Source organism: Mandrillus leucophaeus, unplaced genomic scaffold, assembly GCF_000951045.1.
Source record: "Mandrillus leucophaeus isolate KB7577 unplaced genomic scaffold, Mleu.le_1.0 Scaffold332, whole genome shotgun sequence".
Taxonomy (NCBI): domain Eukaryota; kingdom Metazoa; phylum Chordata; class Mammalia; order Primates; family Cercopithecidae; genus Mandrillus; species Mandrillus leucophaeus.
The window spans coordinates 1,442,547-1,464,446 of NW_012103499.1; the positions used below are offsets into that span (position 1 = coordinate 1,442,547).

The 21,900-nt window shown below is 44.7% G+C and overlaps 1 protein-coding gene and 1 long non-coding RNA gene across 11 annotated transcripts in view; one reads left to right on the forward strand and one right to left on the reverse strand.

Annotated features, from left to right (window-relative positions):
* Positions 1-18,092, forward strand: part of OS9 (osteosarcoma amplified 9, endoplasmic reticulum lectin) — a 29,900-nt gene extending 11,808 nt beyond the window's left edge. For 2 of the 10 annotated variants that reach the window (XM_011988598.1, XM_011988601.1), the window contains 9 exons: positions 12,303-12,513; positions 12,624-12,728; positions 12,942-13,042; positions 13,223-13,274; positions 14,383-14,471; positions 14,665-14,943; positions 15,514-15,703; positions 16,925-17,037; positions 17,318-18,092. In XM_011988598.1, the coding sequence (XP_011843988.1) occupies positions 12,303-12,513; positions 12,624-12,728; positions 12,942-13,042; positions 13,223-13,274; positions 14,383-14,471; positions 14,665-14,943; positions 15,514-15,703; positions 16,925-17,037; positions 17,318-17,443 (1,266 nt within the window). In that variant the 3' untranslated portion in view covers positions 17,444-18,092. Of the gene's footprint in view, positions 1-12,302; positions 12,514-12,623; positions 13,043-13,222; positions 13,275-14,382; positions 14,472-14,664; positions 14,944-15,513; positions 15,704-16,617; positions 16,783-16,924; positions 17,038-17,317 lie in introns of all 10 variants that reach the window. The other 8 variants (XM_011988599.1, XM_011988602.1, XM_011988600.1 and 5 more) reach the window with 6 other exon arrangements.
* Positions 18,093-20,254: 2,162 nt separating this feature from the next.
* LOC105545586 lies at positions 20,255-21,894 on the reverse strand. The gene is made up of 2 exons (XR_001006948.1): positions 20,555-21,894; positions 20,255-20,447 (listed from the first exon to the last, which is right to left on the reverse strand). It is a non-coding gene; the product is annotated as an uncharacterized LOC105545586 (long non-coding RNA).
* Between the last annotated feature and the right edge of the window lie 6 nt (positions 21,895-21,900).

Sequence of the window (21,900 nt, forward strand, 5' to 3'; positions counted from 1 at the left end):
GTACAACTTCATTGTTTTGAATGTGGATATCCAGTTTTCCTGGCACCATTTGTTGAAAAGATTGTCCTTTCCCCATGGAATATTCTTGATATCCTTACCAAAAATCAATTGACAATATATGTGAGGGTTTATTTCTGGCCTTTCTATTCTATTCCATTGGTAAATATGTCTGTCTTTATGCCAGGATCACACTGTTTTGAGTATAGTAGCTTTGTATTAAGATTTAAGTCAGGAAATGTGAGTCCTCTAACTTTGTTCTTTTTTTTAAGATTGTTATGGGTATTTGAGATCCCTGGAAATTCCATGTGAATTTTAAGATTTTTTTTTCTACAAAAAACACCATTGGATGCCTTTCATTTATTTTTCACTCCTAATCACTCTAAAACTTCCAGTACTATATTGAATAGAAATGAAAAAAGTGTCTATCCTTGTCTTGTTCCTAATCTTAGGGGAGAAGCTTTCAATGTTTCACCATTGAGTATGATGTTAGCTGTGGGTTTTTCTTATATGGACTTTATCAATAATTGAAGACATTCCCTCCTATTCCTAGTTGATTGTTTTTTACATGAAAAGGTTATTTAATTTATCAAGTGCATTTTCTGCATCAGTTGAGATGGTCATGTGGGTTTTTTCCCCTTCATTCTATTAATATAGTGTATGACATTGATTTACCTATGTTGAACCATCCTTGCATTCTTGGAGTGAATCCAACATAAATCATGATGTATAATGCTTTTAATATGCTGCTGAATTTGGTTTGCTACCATTTAGTTGAGGAATTTTGCATCTGTATGTATAAAAGATATTAGTCGCTAGGTGTGGTAGCTCACACCTGTAATCCCAGCACTTTGGAAGGCCAAGGCAGGTGGATCATCTGAGGTCAGGAGTTTGAGACCAGCCTGGCCAACATGGTGAAACCCCGTCTGTACTGAAAATACAAAAATTAGCTGGATGTGGTGGCACCCACCTGTAATCCCAGCTACTCAGGAAACTGAGGCAGGGGAATCGCTTGAACCTGGGTGACGGAGGTTGCAGCGAGCCAGGATTACACACTGTACTCCAGCCTAAGTGACAGAGCAAGACTCCATCTCAAAAAAAAAAAAAAAAAGATATTAGTCTATTGTTTTCTTGTAGTGTTTTGTAGTAGTATTGTCTAGATTTGATACTATGGCAATGCCAGTCTCACAGAATAAGTTAGGAAGGCATTCTTTATAAATTTCAGATTTAATTATTTTGTCACCTACATTCTGTCTATCTATACTTTGTCTTTTTTGTTTATAGTGTCTTAAATGAATTTTAATTTAAAAAAAATTTAAATTCCAATATAGTCAAACTTATCAGTCTTTTTCTTTATACCTTGTACATTTTATGTTTTTTATTTAATCCTTTCCTATTTACTATTCATTTTTTTTTGGGGTTTCTAAAAAAGTAGAAAAGTGTGAACAGAGTTTCTCATACTTTGGACTACAATTCAATACAAATTTATCTTAATGTATGTTATAAGATTAGGACCTAGATACACCTATTTTCCGCAATTGCCCCAGCACTGTTTATTGAATACACTATATATTCCTCTCTGATTTGTAATGCCTCCTCAGTTATTTACCAAGTTCTCAAATATATGTGCATTTTCTTCTTGGCTTCTCTTTTGTTCCAATAGTCTATCTATTCTTATGTCATTACCACATTGTTTTAATTACTATAGCTTTTTCATAAATCTTGGTATATGGTAGGATATACTTGCCTTTATTCTTCAAAACTGTCAGGTCTATCATTGGTCAAGTTCTATTAAAACTCCTTTTGGGGATTTTGGTTAGAATTTAATTTTAGACTGATTTGGAGAGAATTGATACTTTATAATATGAAGCCTTCACACACTATGAACATGTTTGTTTCCATTTGCTTGTTGTCCTATACTTTAGTAAAGTTTTAATTTTCTCTAAAAATTCTTGTACATCTTATGTGAGATTAGTCTTAGATACCTTATAGTTTTTATTTTTGTATTGTTTGTGTATACAAATATTTCAAACATACAGGACCTTATAGTTTTTTGATTCTATTTTAAATAGCATCTTTTACAAATTTCATTTTCTTTATTGTTATTATTATTTGAGATGGGGTCTTGTTCTGTCATCAAGGCTGAGGTGCGATCTTGGCTCCTGCAACCTCTGCCTCCCAGGTTCAAGTGATTCTCTGCCTCAGCCTCCCGAGTAGCTGGGATTACAGGTGTGCACCACCATGCCCGGCTAATTATTGTGTTTTTTTTAGAGAGGGGGTTTCACCATGTTGGCCAGGCTAGTCTCAAACTCCTGGCCTCATGTGATCCACCCTTGGCCTACTAAAGTGTTGGGATTACAGGCATGAGCCACCGTGCCTGGCCAAAAATTCCGTTTTCTGATTGTTGCTGGCACATGGTCACATTATTGGTTTTACATATTGATCTTATATTCAGCAACTTTTTTTGAACTCTTTCATTTTTAGTAGTTCACAAATGCTTGGGGATTTTCTGTATAGATAATTATGTCATTTGCAAGAGAGACAGTTTTGGTTTCTTCCTTTCTAAGTCTTATACATTTCATTTTTCTTATATCTCAAATGCAACAGAAGCGGCAATGATGGGCATCCTTGACTTGTTTCTGACTTTAAAGGGGATGCTCCTGAAGTTTCACTGTTAGCATGATGTTTTCCTGCAGGCTTTTTGCAGATACCTTTTATCAGGTATGTGAAGTTCCATTCTGTACCTAGACTGCTGGATATTTTCACCATGTACAGGTGTGGAATTTTAACACATGCTTATTCTGTGTCTATTGAGATAGTGATATGGTTTTTTTTAATATTAAAAATGTTAAATTTATAGTTTTTTTTATTCTTTCATTTCTAGGATAATCCGTGATCATGAAGTATTTTTTATACATTGCTATATTCAATATCCTGATAGTATAATTAACTTTTATAACTATTTTCATAAGTGGATTGGTCTATAATTTTCTGTTCTTATACTTACTTTGTTTTTGTATAAAGTTACATTCACTTCATAAAATGTCTTGAGGAGCTTCCCTCTTTTTCTGCTCTGTGGAGCAGTTTGCTAAGATATAGATTATTCTTCAAAGGTTAGGTAGGGTCGGGTGTGGTGGTTCATGCCTGTAATCCCAGCACTTTGGGAGGCCAAGGCAGGAAGATTGCTTGAGCCTAGGAGCCCAGCCTGAGCAACATAATGAGACTCCTGTCTCTCCAAAAAAAAGTTTTAAATTAGCGTGGTGTGGTGGTGTACACCTGTAGTCCCAGCTACTTGGGAGCCTGAAGCAGGAGGATTGCTTGAGTTGGAGAGGTTGAGGCTGTTAGGAGCTGTTACGCCACTGGACTCCAGCCTGGGTGACAGAGCATGACTCTATCTCAAAAAAAAAAAAAAAAAAAAAAAAAAAAAAAAAAAAAGGTTAGATAAAGTGAATCCTCCCCATCCCCGCAATATGCTACAAAACTGGTATATTGTGGGGATGGTTGTTGCTACTGATTTAATTTAATTTATTTAAAGATTGTAAGGCTTTTTAGGTTTGCTCCTTCATGAAGCTTTAATAAAGTATAGTTTCATAGGCCATTATTCATTTGTCTAAATTTTCAAATGTATTAGCATAAAATTACAGTTTTTTTAATAAACTCTTTTTATAGATATATCCTCTTTTGCTTTCCTAATATTGACTTTGCCTTTTCTCTTTTTTCTTGATCTATGTTGCCAGAGGCTTGTCTACTTTATTAGTCCAATAATCACCTTTTGGTTTTGTTTATCCTGTTGTCCATTTAGTATTTCACTAACATTGTATTAGTCCATTCTCACATTGTTATAAAGAAATACCTGTGACTGGGCAATTTACAAAGAAAAGAGGTTTGTCTCACAGTTGTGCTGGCCATAGAGGAAGCATAGCAGCCTCTACTTCCGGGGAGGATTTAGGAAGCTTCAATCATGGTGAAAGGCAAATGGGGAGCCAGAGTCTCACATGGCGGGAGCAGGAGCAAAAGAGAGAGGGGGGACGTGCCACAACCAGATCTCTTGAGAACTCACTCACTATCACGAGATAGCACATAGTGCTTTATGTGCCACCATGCCTGGCTAATTTTTGTATTTTTAGTAGAGATGGGGTTTCTCCATGTTGATCAGGCTGCTCTCGAACTCCTGACCTCAGGTGATCCACCTGCCTCGGCCTCCCAAAGTGCTGGGATTATAGGCGTGAGCCACTGTGCCCCGCCACACGTTCACTATTTTATCTTTGTTATTTCCTTCCTTCTCCTTTCTTTGTGTTACTCTGATTTCTTTTTTTCTAACAACTTGAATTTTGTTTAACATTAAAAAATTCTGGCCAGGCATGGTAGCTCATGCCCTATAATCCTAGCATTTTGGGAGGCCAAGGTGGAAGGATCACTTGAGGCTAGGCGTTTGAGACCAGCCTAGGTAACACAATGAGACCCTGTCTCTGTGGGAAAAAAAAACAAAAAAAAAAACCAGGTGTGGTGGTATGTGCTGTGGTCCCAGCTACTTGGGAGGCTGAGTTGGGAGGATCTCTTCAACCCAGGAGGTCAAGGCTACAGTGAGCTATGAACACGCCACTGCACTCCAGCCTTGGTGACACAGCAAGACATCATCTCAAATTTTTTAAATAAAAAATTCTATATTAAATTTTCTGAATAGGCATCACATCCACATAACTCAACTATAGAAATGCTTAAAAGATATACAGAGAAAAGGATTAACACATCTTGTCCCTCATTAGCCTCTTTCCATCCTTAAAGAAAGGTAACCATTGTTAATTTCTTTATATACTCTGAGATTTTTTTAAATGCACATGTAAGCATATATCTTCGCACTCTTTCCAAATAAATATATATATCTAAAACCTTACTTGGGCCAGGTGTCATGTGTCATGCCTGTAATCCTAGCACTTTGGGAAGTGGAGGCAGGAAGATCGCTTTAGGCCAGTAGTTTGAGACCAGCCTGGCCAATGTAGTGAGATTCTATCTCTACAAAAAAATATTTAGTCAGGTGTGGTAGTGTGTGCCTGTGGTCCCAGCTGCTCAGGAGGCTGATAAGGGAGGATCTTTTCAGCCCAGGAGGTCAAGGTTGCAGTGAGCTGTTGTCATACCATTTCACTCCAGCCTGAGCAACAGAGTGACACTCTGCCTCAAAAAAAAAAAAAAAAAAGTCATCCTTATTCCTGTATATAGTTTCTGTTATTCTGTTATATAGCTGTATCATTGTTTATCTAAATAGTTCCCTGTTGATGGACATTTAGCTTGTTTTAAATCTTTTATTAACACACGAGTGCTGCAGTGAATAATCTTGTACTTGTAGAATATATGTAAATTAAGTTCCTGGAAGTAAGTTTGTGTAATTTTGCTATGTACTGCCAAATTACTCTGCTTAGGTAAATTACTTTCCCTCTAACAATGTATGGGAATGCTGATTTCCCTATAGCCATGCCAACCCCGTATATTTTTAAACTTTTGGATTTTGGCCATCATCAATCAGCTAGGCATCAGAGAAAGAATGATTTCTTAGTGTGGTTTTAATTTGCATTTCTCTTAAGAAAAAAAATGTCTAATTTTACTCATTTAAGGGTTGTCTCTATTCCCTTCTTTACTCTTTTCTTTCAGCTACCCAAATTCTTTGCTCATTTTCCTAATGGCTTACTGGTCTTTTTCTTGTCAATTTATAAGAACTGTGTACAGTAGAGATATTATCCTTTTGTCTGTGATATAAGTTGCAAATATTTTTACAGCTTCTTCAGCGAAATGCTTACCTCACTAATTTTCAATCTGTCTTCTCTCTTAATTATACACTTAAAGCTCTACATTTCACTCTGAGTACTATTTTGGTTGCATCCCTCAAATTTTAATATGTGATGTTTCCATTTTCATTATGGTTTCTACATGCTTCTGAACTTATTTAGAATTAGCTTAATATATTTCTAAACAAATGTGTTTTGCTTTGTTGTTTTTATATGATTGCTATTGGTTTCTAATTTTATGCCATTGTGTCAATGATTCTTTTGGAGATTGTTGAGACTTTCTTTTTGATGAATTTTTAAAAATTGTATGTTTGTGCTTGAAAGCATGTCTTTCCTCCATTTAAGCAGTTCAAGATGCTCATTGTATTGTTCAGATTTTCTACAACTTTATGTTGAGTTGACTCGTGATCATTGAAAGAACTCTGTTAATATTCCCACTGTGATGGTGGATTTGGCAATTTTGTTAATTTTTTATTTATATGTTTTAAGGCCATGTTTAATTTTGAAATTAAATAATTTATAGGTTTTCTAATGTTGAACCAACTTTGCATTCCTGAAATGGACCGAATGTGGTCATATATATTATCCTTGACTATCCTTTTTTTTTTTTTAATTATTATTATTTTTTTTGAGACAGAGTCTTACTCTGTCACCCAGGCTGGAGTGCAGTGGCATGATCTCAGCTCACTGAAACCTCCGTCTCCCAGGTTCAAGAGATTCTTGTGCGTCAGCCTCCCAAGTAGCTGGAATTACAGGTGTGTGCCACCATGCCCAGCTAATTTTTGTATTTTTAGTAGAGACGGCATTTCACCATGTTGGCCAGGCTGGTCTCGAACTCCTGACCTCAATCTGCTTGCCTTGACCTCCTGAAGTGCTGGGATTACAGGCGTGAGCCACCCACACCTGGCTGAGGGTAGATTTTTAACTACTGATTCATTTTCTGAAGTAGTTTTAGGAATATTCAAAGTTTTCTATTTCTACTTTGGTTAGTTTAAGTTTTCTTTTCAGGAGTTTGTTCATTTCATCTGACTTTTAAGGTTTATTGGCATAAAGTTCATTATATTCTTCTATCTTTTTAATCTCTGTGGCATCTGTAATGAGGTTCCTCTTTTCATTCCTTATGGGTTATTTTTGCGTCACTCATTTGTTATTGGTCAGTTGCATCAGAGGTAAGTCAGTTTTATTAGTCTTTTCAAAGAACCAACTTTTGGCTCTGTTGAGCTTCTCTATTGTATTTGTTTTCTATTAATTTCTACTCTAATCTTTCTTTTCCTCCCTTCTACTTTTCTGGGTTTATTTTGCTGTTTGTTCAACTTCTTGAAATGAATGCCTAGCTCATTCATTTTCAGCTTTTCCTCTTTTATATCTCATAAATTTGTCTCCAACTACCTATATATCTCTCACAAGTTTTTAATGGCTATTTTAAATTCCTTATATAATTATTAAATAGATAATACTTTCCCATGATACAAAATCCAGAAAATACTATTTAAAAGGTATGTAATGAAATATTTCCCGGCTGGGCACGGTGGCTTATGCCTGTAATCCCAGCACTTTAGGAGGCCGAGGCAGGTGGACCACCTGAGGTCAAGAGTTCAAGACCAGCCTGGCCAACATGGTGAAACCCCGTCTCTACTAAAAATACAAAAATTAGCGGGGTGTGGTGGGGCATGTCTGTAGTCCCAGCTACTCAGGAGGCTGAGGCAGGAGAATCGCTTGAACCCGGGAGGCAGAGGTTGCAGTGAGCCGAGCCAAAATCACACCACTATGCTCCAGCCTGGGCGACAGAGCAAGACTCTGTCTCAAAAAAAAAAAAAAAGAAATATTTCCCTCCCTTACTTGTCTCTCATCTGCTTATTTCCCATTCTCTCCCCACCGTCCCTTCTCCAGCTCCACAGGTTATCCCTGGTCTTATTTTTGCATGTATCCTTCCAGCCTTTTTTTGTATGATTACAAACAATTATGAATGGAGATTCTTATTTCCTTTCCTTTTTATTTATAAACAATATATAGTAAATTAAACACACTGTTCTATACCTTGCTTTTATTTCCCTTGACAATAAACCTTAGAGATCTTTCAATGGCAGTACATCTTTTTTTTTTTTTTCTTTTTTGAGACGGATTCTTGCTCTGTTGCCCAGGCTGGGGTGGAGTGGTGTGATCTCGGCTCCTTGCAACCTACGCCCCCTGGGTTCAAGGGATTCTCCTGCCTCAGCCTCCCGAGTAGCTGGGACTACAGGTATACACCACCACACCCAGCTAATTTTTGTATTTTTAGTAGAAACAGGGTTTCACCATGTTGGCCAGGATGGTCTCAGTCTCTTGACCTCGTGATCCACCTGCCTTGGCTTCCCAAAGTATTGAGATTACAGGCATGAGCCACCACACCTGGCCCTTTTTAGTTTTTATAGCTGCATAAAGTTCCATTGTGTGTTCCATCATTTTGTCACCATTATTCTACTGGTTGAAATAGTTCCCCCCCTAATTCTTTTGTTATCACAAATGATTATTACATTGTATATATATGCATGTGTAAATATCTCTTATATATAATTGGGCTGGGCACAGTGGCTAATGCCAATAATCCCAGCACTTTGGGAGACTGAGGAGAGAAGATCACTTGAGCTCAGGAGTATGAGACCAGCTTGGGCAATACAGCAAGACCCTGCATCTATAAAAAAAGAAAAGAAAGTAAGCAAAAAAAAACCATAATTGCCAGGTGCAAGTTATGGATATTTAAAGATTGTCTTTTTTGAAACCTTTTATTACAGAAACTTAAAAACATATATAAACTCCCTACAAAGGTGTATCTGTGGTTCCCTGTCTTTGGACACATAGGATGGTATTCCTGTTCTCTATTTCATTTATTTTTGTTCTAGTCTGTATTTTTTCCCTCTGCTGGCTCTTGGTTTAGTGTGTTCTTCTTTTTCTAGTTTCTTAAGGTAGAAGGGTAGATTATGGAGTCAAGATTTTGTTTTTAAAAAATTGATGCTTATAGCTATGAATTTCCCTCTAAGTACTACTTCAGCTGCATCCTGTAAGTTTGGATATGTCGTGTCTTCAGTTTCATTCATTTTTGAGGTATTTTATAGTTTTCTTTTGATTTTTTTCCTTTAACTCATTGGTTACTTATGAGATTATTGTTTAATTTCTACATATTTCTGAACTTCCAAATTTTTTTCCTTATTCATTTCTAATTTTATTCCATTGTGGTCAGAGAACACACTTTGTATGACTTAAATTCTTAATTCTTTGAACGTATTTATTAATGTAATGGCTACTTTTAAGTCTTTGTGAGATCCAACATCTGGGCCCTCTCATGGGTGGTTTCTGTTGCCTGCATATTTTTCCTATATATGTTTCATACTTTACTGTTTCTGCATGTTTTGTAATTGTTGAAAACCATTTTAGATAGTATGTTGCAGTAACTCCAGATAGAAATTCTTGCCCTCCACCCCATGGCTTTTGTTTGTTCAGTGACTTGGCTGAACTACTTGAGTGGAGTCTCTTTCCCTCACAACATGAAGCCTCTAGTGTCTTCTCAGAGGGCAATCTTGGCCCTGCACACAGCCACACTAGATGACAGTGGTTTCAACAGGCTCTTTCTGACTGTTTCTTTCATGAATTTGTTAAGCCATCTGCCTCTGCTGGTATCACCCCCAGCTATTAGGCTCCACTCATTGCCAACTAATTGCTTTATTGTTTTTGACATGTGGGGCATAAGTTGTTCCATAGTTTAGTCCAGTTAATTGTGGGCCCCTTTGTCAGGCTAGTTTTTGAGGGCAATATGTAGGTTTGTTATGACTCCAGGACGGCTCTCAGTTGCCCTTTCCCTGGTTCTCTCTGTTAAACTAGCTGTCCCAAGGTTTAGCCTGTTGCTATCACAGAGCAATCAGCCTCCTTTTAATTGCCTCCTGCCAAAATCTCTACATTTTTGAAGTTGCCTGTAAGCTTGAATTTCCCCATACTCTGTTTCATATTAAGTCAGGTCCTTTGGAGAATGTTAGAGCTGTGTGTTCTTATGGACTGCCTCTCCTGCTGGGCAAAATCTACCAGGCCCTGCTCTGGAGCTGGGGTCAGGAACAATGGCTTGCTTCCCTTGGAAGGACATTCCTGTTTTATGAGCAGGGAGCTAGGCAGGGATGACAGCCTCTACTCTCTAAGTTTGCATCTCCTTTTGTGAACCCTCCACTCTCTGAGCAAGCTTCAGTGAGGGCAATCAGGGCCCTGATACTCTTGTCCCACTGCACTTGAAGTAAAGCCTCTGCCCTGTGGGTGGGGCTGGGTGGAGGAAGGGAGCCCTTGATCTTTTTTAGGAATTTAGTTGCTGTACCTTGGAGCTCGTGGCCCTCCTGGTAAAACACCATATACCATATCTCATGACTGGATATTAAGAGAATAGGAAGTCCCTCCCCACTTCCACCGCCCCACCCCACCTTTTTTTTAAACTACACTCACCTGCTGGAGTGGAGCTTTTGTCAAACTGAGCTATTGGGTGGGGTTGTAGTAACTCCAGATAGAAATTCCTGCCCTCCACCCCATGGCTTTTGTGGAGGGAGCGGGTCATGGCTCAAGTGCTGCAAATTCTCACTATTCAAGATTTAGTAGCTGGGCATAGTGGCTAACACCTGTAATTCCAGCACTTTGGGTGGGAGGATTGCTTGAGCCCAGGAGTTTGAGAAAGCCTGGACAACACAGTGGGACCCTGTCTCTACAAAAAATTTTTAAAAATTAGTTGGATATGGTGGCACACACCTGTAGTCCTACCTTGGGAGGTTGAAGTGGGAAGATTGCTTGAACCTAGGAGGTTGAGGATTCAGTGAGCTGTGATCGTGCCACTGCACTCCAGCCTGGGTGGCACAGTGAGACCTTGTCTGAAAAAAAAAAAGATTTAGTAGATTTTCTTGAGTAAACATTTCCTCATTTGTTATATGTCCTTAGGAAAATTTCCAAAGAGTTTAAATGCTTTGTGTTTTTTTGTTTGTTTGTATTGAGACAGAGTTTTGCTCTTCTTGCCCAGGCTGGAGTGCAATGGCACGATCTCGGCTCACCACAACCTCCGCCTCCCAGGTTCAAGCGGTTCTCCTGCCTCAGCCTCCCAAGTAGCTGGGATTACAGGCATGCGCCATGAGGCTGGCTAATTTTGTATTTTTAGTAGAGATGGGGTTTCTCCACGTTGGTCAGGCTGGTCTCAAATTCCTAACCTCAGGTGATCTGCCTGCCTCGGCCTCCCAAAGTGCTGGGATTACAGGTGTGAGCCACTGCGCCTGGCCATGCTTTGTGTTTTTAAATTTTCATCAGTTATGGAGTTTCCCTGTGGAGTGTGCAAAGTCCCTCATGCTGCCATTTCAGAAGTAGGACCTCTCCCACTTTTTGTTTGTTTTTGAGACAAGGCCTTGCTTTCCACACAGGTTGGAGTGCAGTGGCATGATCTTGGCTCACTGTAACTTTGATCTTCTTAACGGAAGATCCCTTAAGTCTCAGTCTCCCAAATAACTGAGACTACAGGTGCACACCACCACACATGGCTAATTTTTAAAAATTTTTTGTGGAGATGAGTCTCACTATGTTGCCAAGGCTGGTCTTGAATTTTTGGCATCAAGCCATCCTCCTGCCTTGGCCTCCCAAAGTGTTGGGATTACAGTTGTGAACCACCAGGCTGTCTTTTAATAGTTATTTTAGAAATTAGAATATTGCATGCTTAATTTATCAAGGGCCAATCAATATCTTTACCCTCTTTCTGAATGATATAAGAATCTTAGAATTGTTTGAAGTTTTTAACCATATACACATATATGAAAAATACATATTTATACACAAATATATATACACTTTAAAAAATAATACAGGCCAGGCCTCATGGCTCATGTCTGTAATCCCAGCACTTTGGGAGGCTAAGGCGGGTGGATCACCTGAGGTCAGGAGTTCAAAACCAGCTGGGCCAACACAGTGAAACCCCATCTCTACAAAAATACAAAAATTAGCCAGGCATGATGGCAGGTGCCTGTAATCCCAGCTACTTGAGAGACTGAGGCTGGAGAATCGCTTGAATCCAGGAGGCGGAGGTTGCAGTGAGCCGAGATCATGCCATTGCACTCCAGCCTGGGTGACAGAGCGAGAATCCATCTCAATAATAATAATAATAATACATATATAAAGCAAATATAAATATATATATATACACACACACAATATTTGTACAAAATAAGAATATGAAACACAAATTGGTTACCTACAGTTAAACTGCCTGAGTTCAGTTCCTGTTTTTACCACTTAAAAGCTGGTCAACCTGAACAAGTGCCTTAACTGCATCACACCTGTTTCTTGAGGCACGAAGTTGAGATACCAATACCCCTTCACTGGGTCTTTGTGATAATTAAGTGAGCAAATTTATGTAAAGTGCCATATGCACAGTGTATGCACAATGCTTGACAGATAATCAGTGCTTAGTAAAGACACCTGCTCTAAGAACTAAAGCAAGTTATTGTTGGTGATTAAGTGTATTCACCCTTTCTGTCCTGGCAGTTCCTCTGTGACGAGGGTGCAGGTATTTCTGGGGACTACATCGATCGCGTGGACGAGCCCTTGTCCTGCTCTTATGTGCTGACCATTCGCACTCCTCGGCTCTGCCCCCACCCTCTCCTCCGGCCCCCACCCAGTGCTGCACCCCAGGCCATCCTCTGTCACCCTTCCCTGCAGCCTGAGGAGTACATGGCCTACGTTCAGAGGCAAGCAGGTGAGTAATTAGAGAAGGAGGAGAAGATACGGGGGTAGGGGGCGGCAAAAGATCAAGTATTGAATAGCCAGAGGAATGTGTTCCTGGCCTGCTTGCATGCTGTTTCTCAGTAGACTCAAAGCAGTATGGAGATAAAATCATAGAGGAGCTGCAAGATTTGGGCCCCCAAGTGTGGAGTGAGACCAAGTCTGGGGTGGCACCCCAAAAGATGGCAGGTAGGACCTTGTTTCACCTGCTCCATGAAACTCGCTTCCATTTTTTCCCTTCCCCTGATCTTACTGTCCTGACTGACTGGTGGGGTGGAGTGGGAGAGTACCATGGGCCCTCATCCCTTGGTGATAGAGGAGGGGAAGGGACCCCATCCTATTTGCTCCTTTCTGTCTCACCCCTCCTGTCAGATCAATGTCTCCCTGTTCTCTGTACCCTAGGTGCGAGCCCGACCAAGGATGACAGTAAGGACTCAGATTTCTGGAAGATGCTTAATGAACCAGAGGACCAGGCCCCAGGAGGGGAGGAGATGCAGGCTGAGGTGAGACCAGCTGCCTCAGAGGAGCGGGATGGGAATGGGGAGGGTCACTGTAGCTGGGGTCATTGTGAGGTGACCTACATCTACCTAGGGATGCAACGATATCCCCAGAACCTTTGCCTTCATAGTATGGAGGGCATGAACAGGCTTTCATACTTGACTCTTTCCTTTTCTCCTTGTCAGGAGCAGGACCCAAGCCCTGAGGCAACAGATTCAGCTCCAGGTGCTCCCAATGGTGAGTGAACCTTCCATGTCTCCTTTACCATATATATTTTAGGATTGGCAGGGATAGAGATGGAAGGGAGAGCTAAGCACTGGGAGGGAGATTGAGTAGCCAGGCCAGCAGCAAATTCATTTTTACAGGAGTTAATACTCTTTGTAGACAGCACTGCTATTTTAGCAAGGTGGCAGAACACAGTAGCTCCACCACTTGGTGACTTTGTAATTCACTTAACCTTAATTTTCTTACCCATAAAATGAGGGTAATAACCCCTACCCTAGAGAGTTGCACAGGATTAAATGAGAATGCATCCATAATTCATAGTAGAAGGCCTGGAACTGAATAAACTAAATGGTTAATATTTGTGGAAAGAGGAGAAGGGTTCCAGGGAAGATAAGTCCTTAGCCCCAGGATCTCCTCTGTAGTCCTAAAAGCTGGAGTGACTGCCAGAAGGGCCTCAGAAGTGCATGGAGGAGTGGGGACTTAGCAGCTTGTTGGCATCCATCTCTCCTACCGGAGTGTCCACCTTAGAACAGTGCTCTCTGCAGACGAATGTTTGCCCTTGTCTCACTATTTAACAGGTAAACCCTAGAGGCAGGGACCGTGTCCTTCCTTGGTCTCTCATTACCTGTCCTTAGGAATCCAAAGAGCATTTAGGAGTGCAGTAGCGCACACCTGTAATCGCAGTTACTTGGAAGGCTGATGCAGAAAGATTGCTTGAGCCCAGGAATTCAAGATCAGCTTGGGCAACATAGTAACACTCCATGTTGAAAAAGAGCCGGGTGCGATGGCTCATGCCTGTAATCCCAGCACTTTGGGAGGCTGAGGCAGGTGGAGCACCTGAGGTCAAGAGTTCGAGACAAACCTGGCCAACATAGTGAAACCCCATCTCCACTAAAAATCCAAAAATTAGCTGGGCGTGGTGGCAGGCGCCTGTAATCCCAGCTACTTGGGAGGCTGAGGCAGTAGAATCGCTTGAACCCGGGTGGCAGAGGTTGCAGCGAGCAGAGATTGCACCACTGCACTCCAGCTTGGGTGACAGTGCAAGACTCCGTCTCAAAAAAAAAAAAAAAAAATTTAAACACAACAGAACTGGTTCATGATTATTACTCTTTCATCTCAGATTTTCAGAACAACGTGCAGGTCAAAGTCATTCGAAGCCCTGCAGATTTGATTCGATTCATAGAGGAGCTGAAAGGTGGAACAAAAAAGGTATAGGCCATGCTCAGGGAATGGGTAGAACCCACCTCCCAACTGCGAGCATTTGAAAAACTACGCTGACCTGGGACTCAACTCCTGGGTCCCCCAGTACCACACACCTGCTACTATTTGTCTGCCCCCCACCATGTGTCTCTGTTGAAACTCCAACTGTCTACCTCTTTCTCCCCACTCCCTACCCACCCAGGGGAAGCCAAATATAGGCCAAGAGCAGCCTGTGGATGATGCTGCAGAAGTCCCTCAGAGGGAACCAGAGGAGAAGGAAAGGGGTGATCCAGAACGGCAGAGAGAAATGGAAGAAGAGGAGGACGAGGATGAGGATGAGGATGAAGATGAGGATGAACAGCAGTTACTGGGAGAATTTGAGAAGGAACTGGAAGGGATCCTGCTTCCATCAGACCGGGACCGGCTCCGTTCGGAGGTGAAGGCTGGCATGGAGCGGGAACTGGAGAACATCATCCAGGAGGCAAGCCCAGCTCCTCCTCCTGTTAATTCCACAGCCGCCTGGTCCCGTGAAGCAGGACAGGCTGAGGGACTAAAAGAAACAGAGAGCACAGCACAGGGCAAGGACGGGGCACTTGGAAATGATAGCTGTTTCCCTAATTAATCGGGGCTATTGGGGAAGGGGGACCAGAGAGAGGCACAAGACTTAAATATCAGACTCTCTGGCCGGGCACAGTGGCTCACGCTGTAATCCCAGCACTTTGGGAGGCCGAGGCGAGCAGATCACCTGAGGTCAGGAGTTCAAGACCAGCCTGGCCACCATGGTGAAACCCTCTCTACTAAAAATGCAAAAAACTTAGCCAGGCATGGCAATGGGCACCTGTAATCCCAGCTCCTTGGAAGGCTGAGGCAAGAGAATCTCTTGAACCCGGGAGGCGGAGGTTGCAGTGAGCCGAGATGGCACCACTGTACTCCAGCCTGGGTGATGAGCAAAACTCCATTTCAAAATATCAGACTCTCCTACACAGCCCAGCCCGCTGGCTGCCTCCACGCCCCAGACCCTTGACTCACTCTCTTCTCTTGGGTATTCCAGACCGAGAAGGAGCTGGACCCAGATGGACTGAAGAAGGAGTCAGAGCGGGATCGGGCAATGCTGGCTCTGACATCCACTCTCAACAAACTCATCAAAAGACTGGAGGAAAAACAGAGTCCAGAGCTGGTGAAGAAGCACAAGAAAAAGAGGGTTGTCCCCAAAAAACCTCCTCCATCACCCCAACCTACAGGTGAGAGCAGTCAGACAAGAAGGAGTAGCCCAGTCCGTTGTTTTCATCCCTCAGCTGGTCCTATTCCCAGAGGGGACCCTGTGCCTTCCCTTCTGAGGGTGCTCATTCTCTCCCTGCTTTCTGGAACACGGTCCTCACTTGCGCCTGCTTCCCATCACCATCATCCCTTTGCGTGCTTACCTCCTATTCATCCCTCTGGGAAGCAGCTTTTAGAGCATGTCTGCTTGTTTTCTGGTTTGCTCCTGTACACCCAGTACCTAGCACTCTGCCTGGCACACAGTGGATGATCATTAGGTAGTAATTGAATGCTTGCGAGTCTATATGCTGAAAACCACACATCTATGAAGGATGCAACCTGTCAACATTTAGGACTTTGCACCAAGAGAGTCCCCAGCTGTCAGGGCATGAATAGGAGAGCCCAGCCGCACATGAGCCAATAGCCTGGATAGACTTTAAATTATATCTTCTTCTTGCATCCCCTTGTGTCCATTTCATAGGGTCCTATGGGTGTGGATATCAGATGTTCCAAACGAAATGTTCCAGTTTCAAACCCTCCATCCCATTCTCCCTATAAACATTGAAATGTCTTTAAAGTCCTAACATATGGAAGAGGAGACCACACTTTTCCAACCTGCTTCTTCAGACAAAACTTTGTTGGTGCAGGTGGCCTGATTTTGGCTTCAGAAAACATTTGTTTTCCTATAGGTGATGGGCAGAATTATTGGGTAGGGTGGGAAGATGGAAGGCAGCAATTGGTGGAGGGAGCTCTGTAGGCTGAATTGGGAGTGGGGGCACACATTTTTTTGAGCCCTGGCTCATACACATGTTGAGATGGAATAGCTGCCAAAGCTGCCACCCCTAACCCTGGAGTCATGCCTCTGCTTTGTGTTTCCCTGTGTGTCTCCCCCTCTAAGAGGAGGATCCTGAGCACAGAGTCCGGGTCCGGGTCACCAAGCTCCGTCTCGGAGGCCCTAATCAGGATCTGACTGTCCTCGAGATGAAACGGGAAAACCCACAGCTGAAACAAATCGAGGGGCTGGTGAAGGAGCTGCTGGAGAGGGAGGGACTCACAGCTGCAGGTGGGCCCTGGAGGGCGGCTGGACCCAGCACTGTCGGAAGGGCAAGCTGCCGGAAGTGGAGGGGCTGGGACCAGTGGGGCAGGGGGCCTGCCCTGAGGCTCCCAGCCATCCTCTCCTCTCACTGCATACTGCTCCTTTCCAGGGAAAATTGAGATCAAAATTGTCCGCCCATGGGCTGAAGGAACTGAAGAGGGTGCACGTTGGTTGACTGATGAGGACACAAGAAACCTCAAGGAGATCTTCTTCAATATCTTGGTGAGAGGCTTCTACCCCCAAGTCCTGGCCCCCAGGCCTCCTGTCCCCAGCCCGCCTGGAGTGGAGGTGCGGGCCTGCCCCAGCCATGCCACTGCTGAGCTTCCGTTTCCTGATCTGTAAGACAAGGCTAGGGTTCCAGTGATTCAGAGTGCTGCCATGCAGGAAGAGCCTCTCAGGACATGGGTGTCCTCATTCCCTGCCTTCCCCCAGCTGCCTGGCCCAGGACTTCCTTGAGCTCAACAGCGAGTAGCTCCAGCCTACCTCTACCCTCTCCCACCAGGTGCCGGGAGCTGAAGAGGCCCAGAAGGAGCGCCAGCGGCAGAAAGAGCTGGAGAGCAATTACCGCCGGGTGTGGGGCTCTCAAGGTGGGGAGGGCACAGGGGACCTGGACGAATTTGACTTCTGAGACCAACACTGCACTTGACCCTTCATAGAATCCAGAGTCTTCCTGGACTGGCCTGCCTCCTCCCCACCTCCCCACCCTGGGACCCCTGAGGGCCAAACAGCAGAGTGGAGCTGAGCTGTGGACCTCTCGGGCAATTCTGTGGGTGTGGGGGCCCTGGGTGAATGCTGCCACCCCAGCTGGCAGTCACCTTGAGAGCTCACCCGGCCTGTGATGTTTGCTCTCCTGAGCTTTCGCTCAATCCTCTTCCTCTTCCTCTGTGGCTTTTCTTGTTATTGTACCCTAACGATAGGATATTCCCTGCTCCCTACCTGGAGATTCAGTAGGATCTTTTGAGTGGAGGTGGGTAGAGAGAGCAAGGAGGGCAGGACACTTAGCAGGCACTGAGCAAGCAGGCCTCCACCTGCCCTTAGTGCTGTTTGGAGTCGCTTTACCCCCTTCTATTGAATTGCCTTGAGATTTCCTTCTCCCTTTCCCTGCCCACCCTGTCCCCTACAATTTGTGCTTCTGAGTTGAGGAGCCTTCACCTCTGTTGCTGAGGAAATGGGAGAATGCTGCCCATCACCTCCAGCACAATCCCAGTGAAAAAGGTGTGAAGCATCCACCATGTTCTTGAACAATCAGGTTTCTAAATAAAGAACTGGACCATCAATCTGTCAACCTTTTTTGTGGGGTGGGGGTTCCAGCAGGGAGGAGGCTCAGTGTTCTTTTCAGACCATGCTCTGATCCTGTTCTTTGCTCCCCACTCCCCAGGTACTATAAACGGGGGCTGGGGTATGCAGGAAGAGACCAGAGTGGCTAAATGAAGCCTGGCCTGGCAAGGATTGAAAGAAACACTTGCAGTACCATCATCTTTTTCTCATCTGTCTGTTTCTGTTCCTTCCCTTCTCTTGCACCAAGTCTTTCCCTATCATTTCCCCCTTTATACCCTGAAAGCCAAAATGCACACCATGGAGTTCCCCACAGCGGGGATCTTCCTTCTGCTGCGGTCTCGCCCACAGCATGCTCCAGATTCCATTTGTCACCCACACCCCTACCCACCTGTCCTTTCAACATTTCCCGAAAAGACCTCCACCTTTGGGCATGCCCAGAGAGAGGGCTGCTGCCCACACATGCCAGTTTCTTAGTGTGCCAAGGGTATGTGGGCCTGGTGTCTCCCTTTCTTCTTCACTACCAAGTGCAAGCATGGGTCCCCCAACATGCCTCCTCCCAGTGTGGAGGACTCTTGATTTTTTTTTTCTTTTATTGAGACAAGAGTCTCGCTCTGTTGCCCAGGCCAGAGTGCAGTAGCCGGATCTCGGCTCACTGCAACCTCTGCCTCCCAGGTTCAAGCAATTCTGCCTCAGCCTCCCAGTGACTGGGATTAAAGGCATGCACCACCATGCTCTGCTAATTTTGCTCTGAGGTGAACGGCCTTTCTGCTGAAGGCTCCCCCCGGGCTCACAGGATAAGAAAAGGGATAGAGGAGCCAGGCACGGTGGCTCACCCCTGTAGTCCTAGTACTTTGGGAGGCTGAGGCGGGAGGATCACTTGAGGCCAGGAGTTCGAGACCAGCCTGGCCAACATGGTGAAACCCCGTCTCTAATAAAAATACAAAAAATTAACTGAGTGTGGTGGCGGGTGCCCATAATCCCAGCTACACGGGAGGCTGAGGCAGGAGAATCGCTTGAACCCTGCAGGCGGAGGTTGCGGTGAGCTGAGATCACGCCACTGCACTCCAACCTGGGCGACACTGTGAGACTGTCTCAAAAAAAAAAAAAAAAAAGGATAGAGGGCCCGGAACTCCCACATGTCTGTAAATGGAGAGTGAAGGATTCAACTGTTGAAGGAAGCTCTTGCTGAATGTGGACTAGTGCTTACTGTGCATGCTATGCTTACGTTGTTTTGTTTTGAAGTGTAAATTGGCAGACTTAGAAAACCCTGCTTCCCCTGGTCCATCTGTGCCCCCTGAGGGAGGGATGCTGTAGCCGGGCAAGAGCTTAGACACTGCCTTGAGGGCAGCAGTAGTCAGAATGCTGTGCCCAGACCACACCCCTCATCTCCCACCAGCGGGGCCTTGAACAAGTCACTTAACTTTCTAAATGCTGTTTCTTCATTGGTAAATTGTAGACAACAGTACTGGCTTTTTAAGATGGTTGCGAGGATTTAATGACATAGAGTGTATGTCTTGCTTTTAGCACAGAACCTGGCCCGAAGTAAGTGCTCACTAGCTTTCTATTATAAGCTAGCTCCTGAGTTCTGAAAAGACTGGGTTACTTGGAAGCAAGGGTCTCAGAAGGAGTCCCCACAGCTGATCAGCAGCTCAGAATGCCAAGGGGCTGGGGCAGGAGGACTGTGCTTTGATTTGCTGGGGATGGAGTCTCAGCATCGCCAGAAAGCAGAGTTTTGGAAATCTCACTCTGTCAATCATTTTGTACTTTCAATCAAAATTCCTTTTTCCTTTCCTTTGGCTTTTGGCAGCACTCCCATGGTGAAGGTCGGTCTGCCTCAGCTGTGCTAAGACAAACAAAAGGAGGGGAGCAGGGTGTGGCAGATGGCAGCCAGCAGGGCTGCAGGGAAGGCTGGCGGATGACAATAGGGCATCCTGCATGGCAGGGCATCCAAGCAAGGCAGCCCAGGGCGAGCTGTGAAGGGGGCATGGGCACAAAGGGGCAGCAGCTCTCCTTCACCCACCCTGGGAGTCCCTTTCTGGGCTCCTATTTTGTCATAACCTGGAGGACTTGATATTTTGTCATTCCATCCACTACTGCCTTTTACATCTCCCCCACAAGACCGAAGATACTCCCCATTAAGAGAAGAGGCAAGTGGATTATTTGGTGTTAGGATTTGTTGTGAGGTTTGCTGACACCTTGACCATTTTTCACTGGCTGGAAATGAAAGGAACTTCCCACTTGCTCTTTGCAGGCAATTTCATTCTCTCCAGGGTCCTTATTTCCTCCCCATATTCTCTCACACTCCCAAACTGCTGAAGAAGGGAGCAAACTTTGACCACGAGGAAGGAGTGGAGCTGAAATAAGAGTCCAGGGTCTTGGAGGTGAAGGGGGAATGGCCAGGTCCTCCAGTCCAATTTTCTTTGCGACCTCCCCGTCTCCTCGCTTTGCCCAGACCACACACCTGCCTCTGTACTTGTCACTGCACCTGCACTGCTGAATTCACCTTTCCTGGGTCACGCCGCTGTGCTGGGTGGTCACAGACTAAGGCCCTGCAGAGCTGCAGCCTCCATGTGAACTGCATTCAGGTCTGGTGCTGTGTCCTCAGTTCAGTGGCACACTTGCACCTGAACATCTTGGGGCTGGTGGGCACCAAAGGTCAGAAGCAATTCTACCCAAAGATGCTGGTGCTACCAACTAACTCCTCAAAGTAGATAACAACATATGGCTATGCCCAACCTGCACTGGCTGCTGACCCAACCCTACCCTGTCCAGCCCCTCTACCTGAGTAAACACTTTCAGCTGCCCTCGAGAAATGGTAGGATTGGCTATGTGCTGAGCCTAGCAGCACTGCAGCTCACGAGGCAGCACCGGCTTCAGGTCACTGTGGCCTTGGTGGTCCCTTTGATGGCACGGAGGTGGATAAATGCCTGCATCAGCTGACACTGATTTTGTGGACACCAGGGACCTCTGCAGCCAGCTGGGAAATCTTTCCGAGGTCTCCCACCCCTTCCCTCTGGATCACCCCCTGATGGGGCCAGGGGAGGAACCCCTACTCTATGTTCTACTCTGGTACCTAGTGCTCACGGCGAGCAGGCTGGCCCGGGGCAGCCCTCCTCAGAGCTGGTGCACCTTTCAGGTGCCCTCTGAACAGATATTGTTCAGAATACAGATAAACAGATGCCAAGGTCATCTAGCTGTGAAGTGGAGGGGCAGGTTTCAAAATCAGATCTGTCTCCAAAGTTCCTGCTCTTAACCAAAGCTGTCCCATCTTCTCACCCCTCTCCATGGCCTCTAAGTACCATATCCCAACTCTCCCAGGACTGGCATCATCTTAAAAGTCAGTGCCTTCTCTGCTCCCAGGGTCCCCACTGACTCCAACCTGCCATGTCCTCCACTACATGAACCCGGATCTGTTGTACATAATGGAACTACCTCCATGCCCATAGGTACTGTCCTGCCACCAGCCCCAGTGGGAGGCACCTCTGCCTGTCCCTGTCCCACCCCAGTACCCCACCTTGACCAAGGCCATGCCCTGACCTGCCTCCAAGAACAGACCAGCAGCTCACCCCCTAGACAAAATCACTTCCTCTTTAATTGCTGTTGAAGAAGATTCACACCACTGCCTCCAAGGAGATGGGGGGGCATTCCCCCCTTGCCCCCACCTCTCTCCCCTTCCCGATTACCTGGTCCTTTGCAAACTATTTTAGCCAAAAAAAAAAAAAAAAAAAAGACCGGAAACCACTGACACAGACAGCCCAAGGGCTGGGTTGGCTGAGGGAGGCGGGGCTGGGCCAGGCAAGTCCGCCC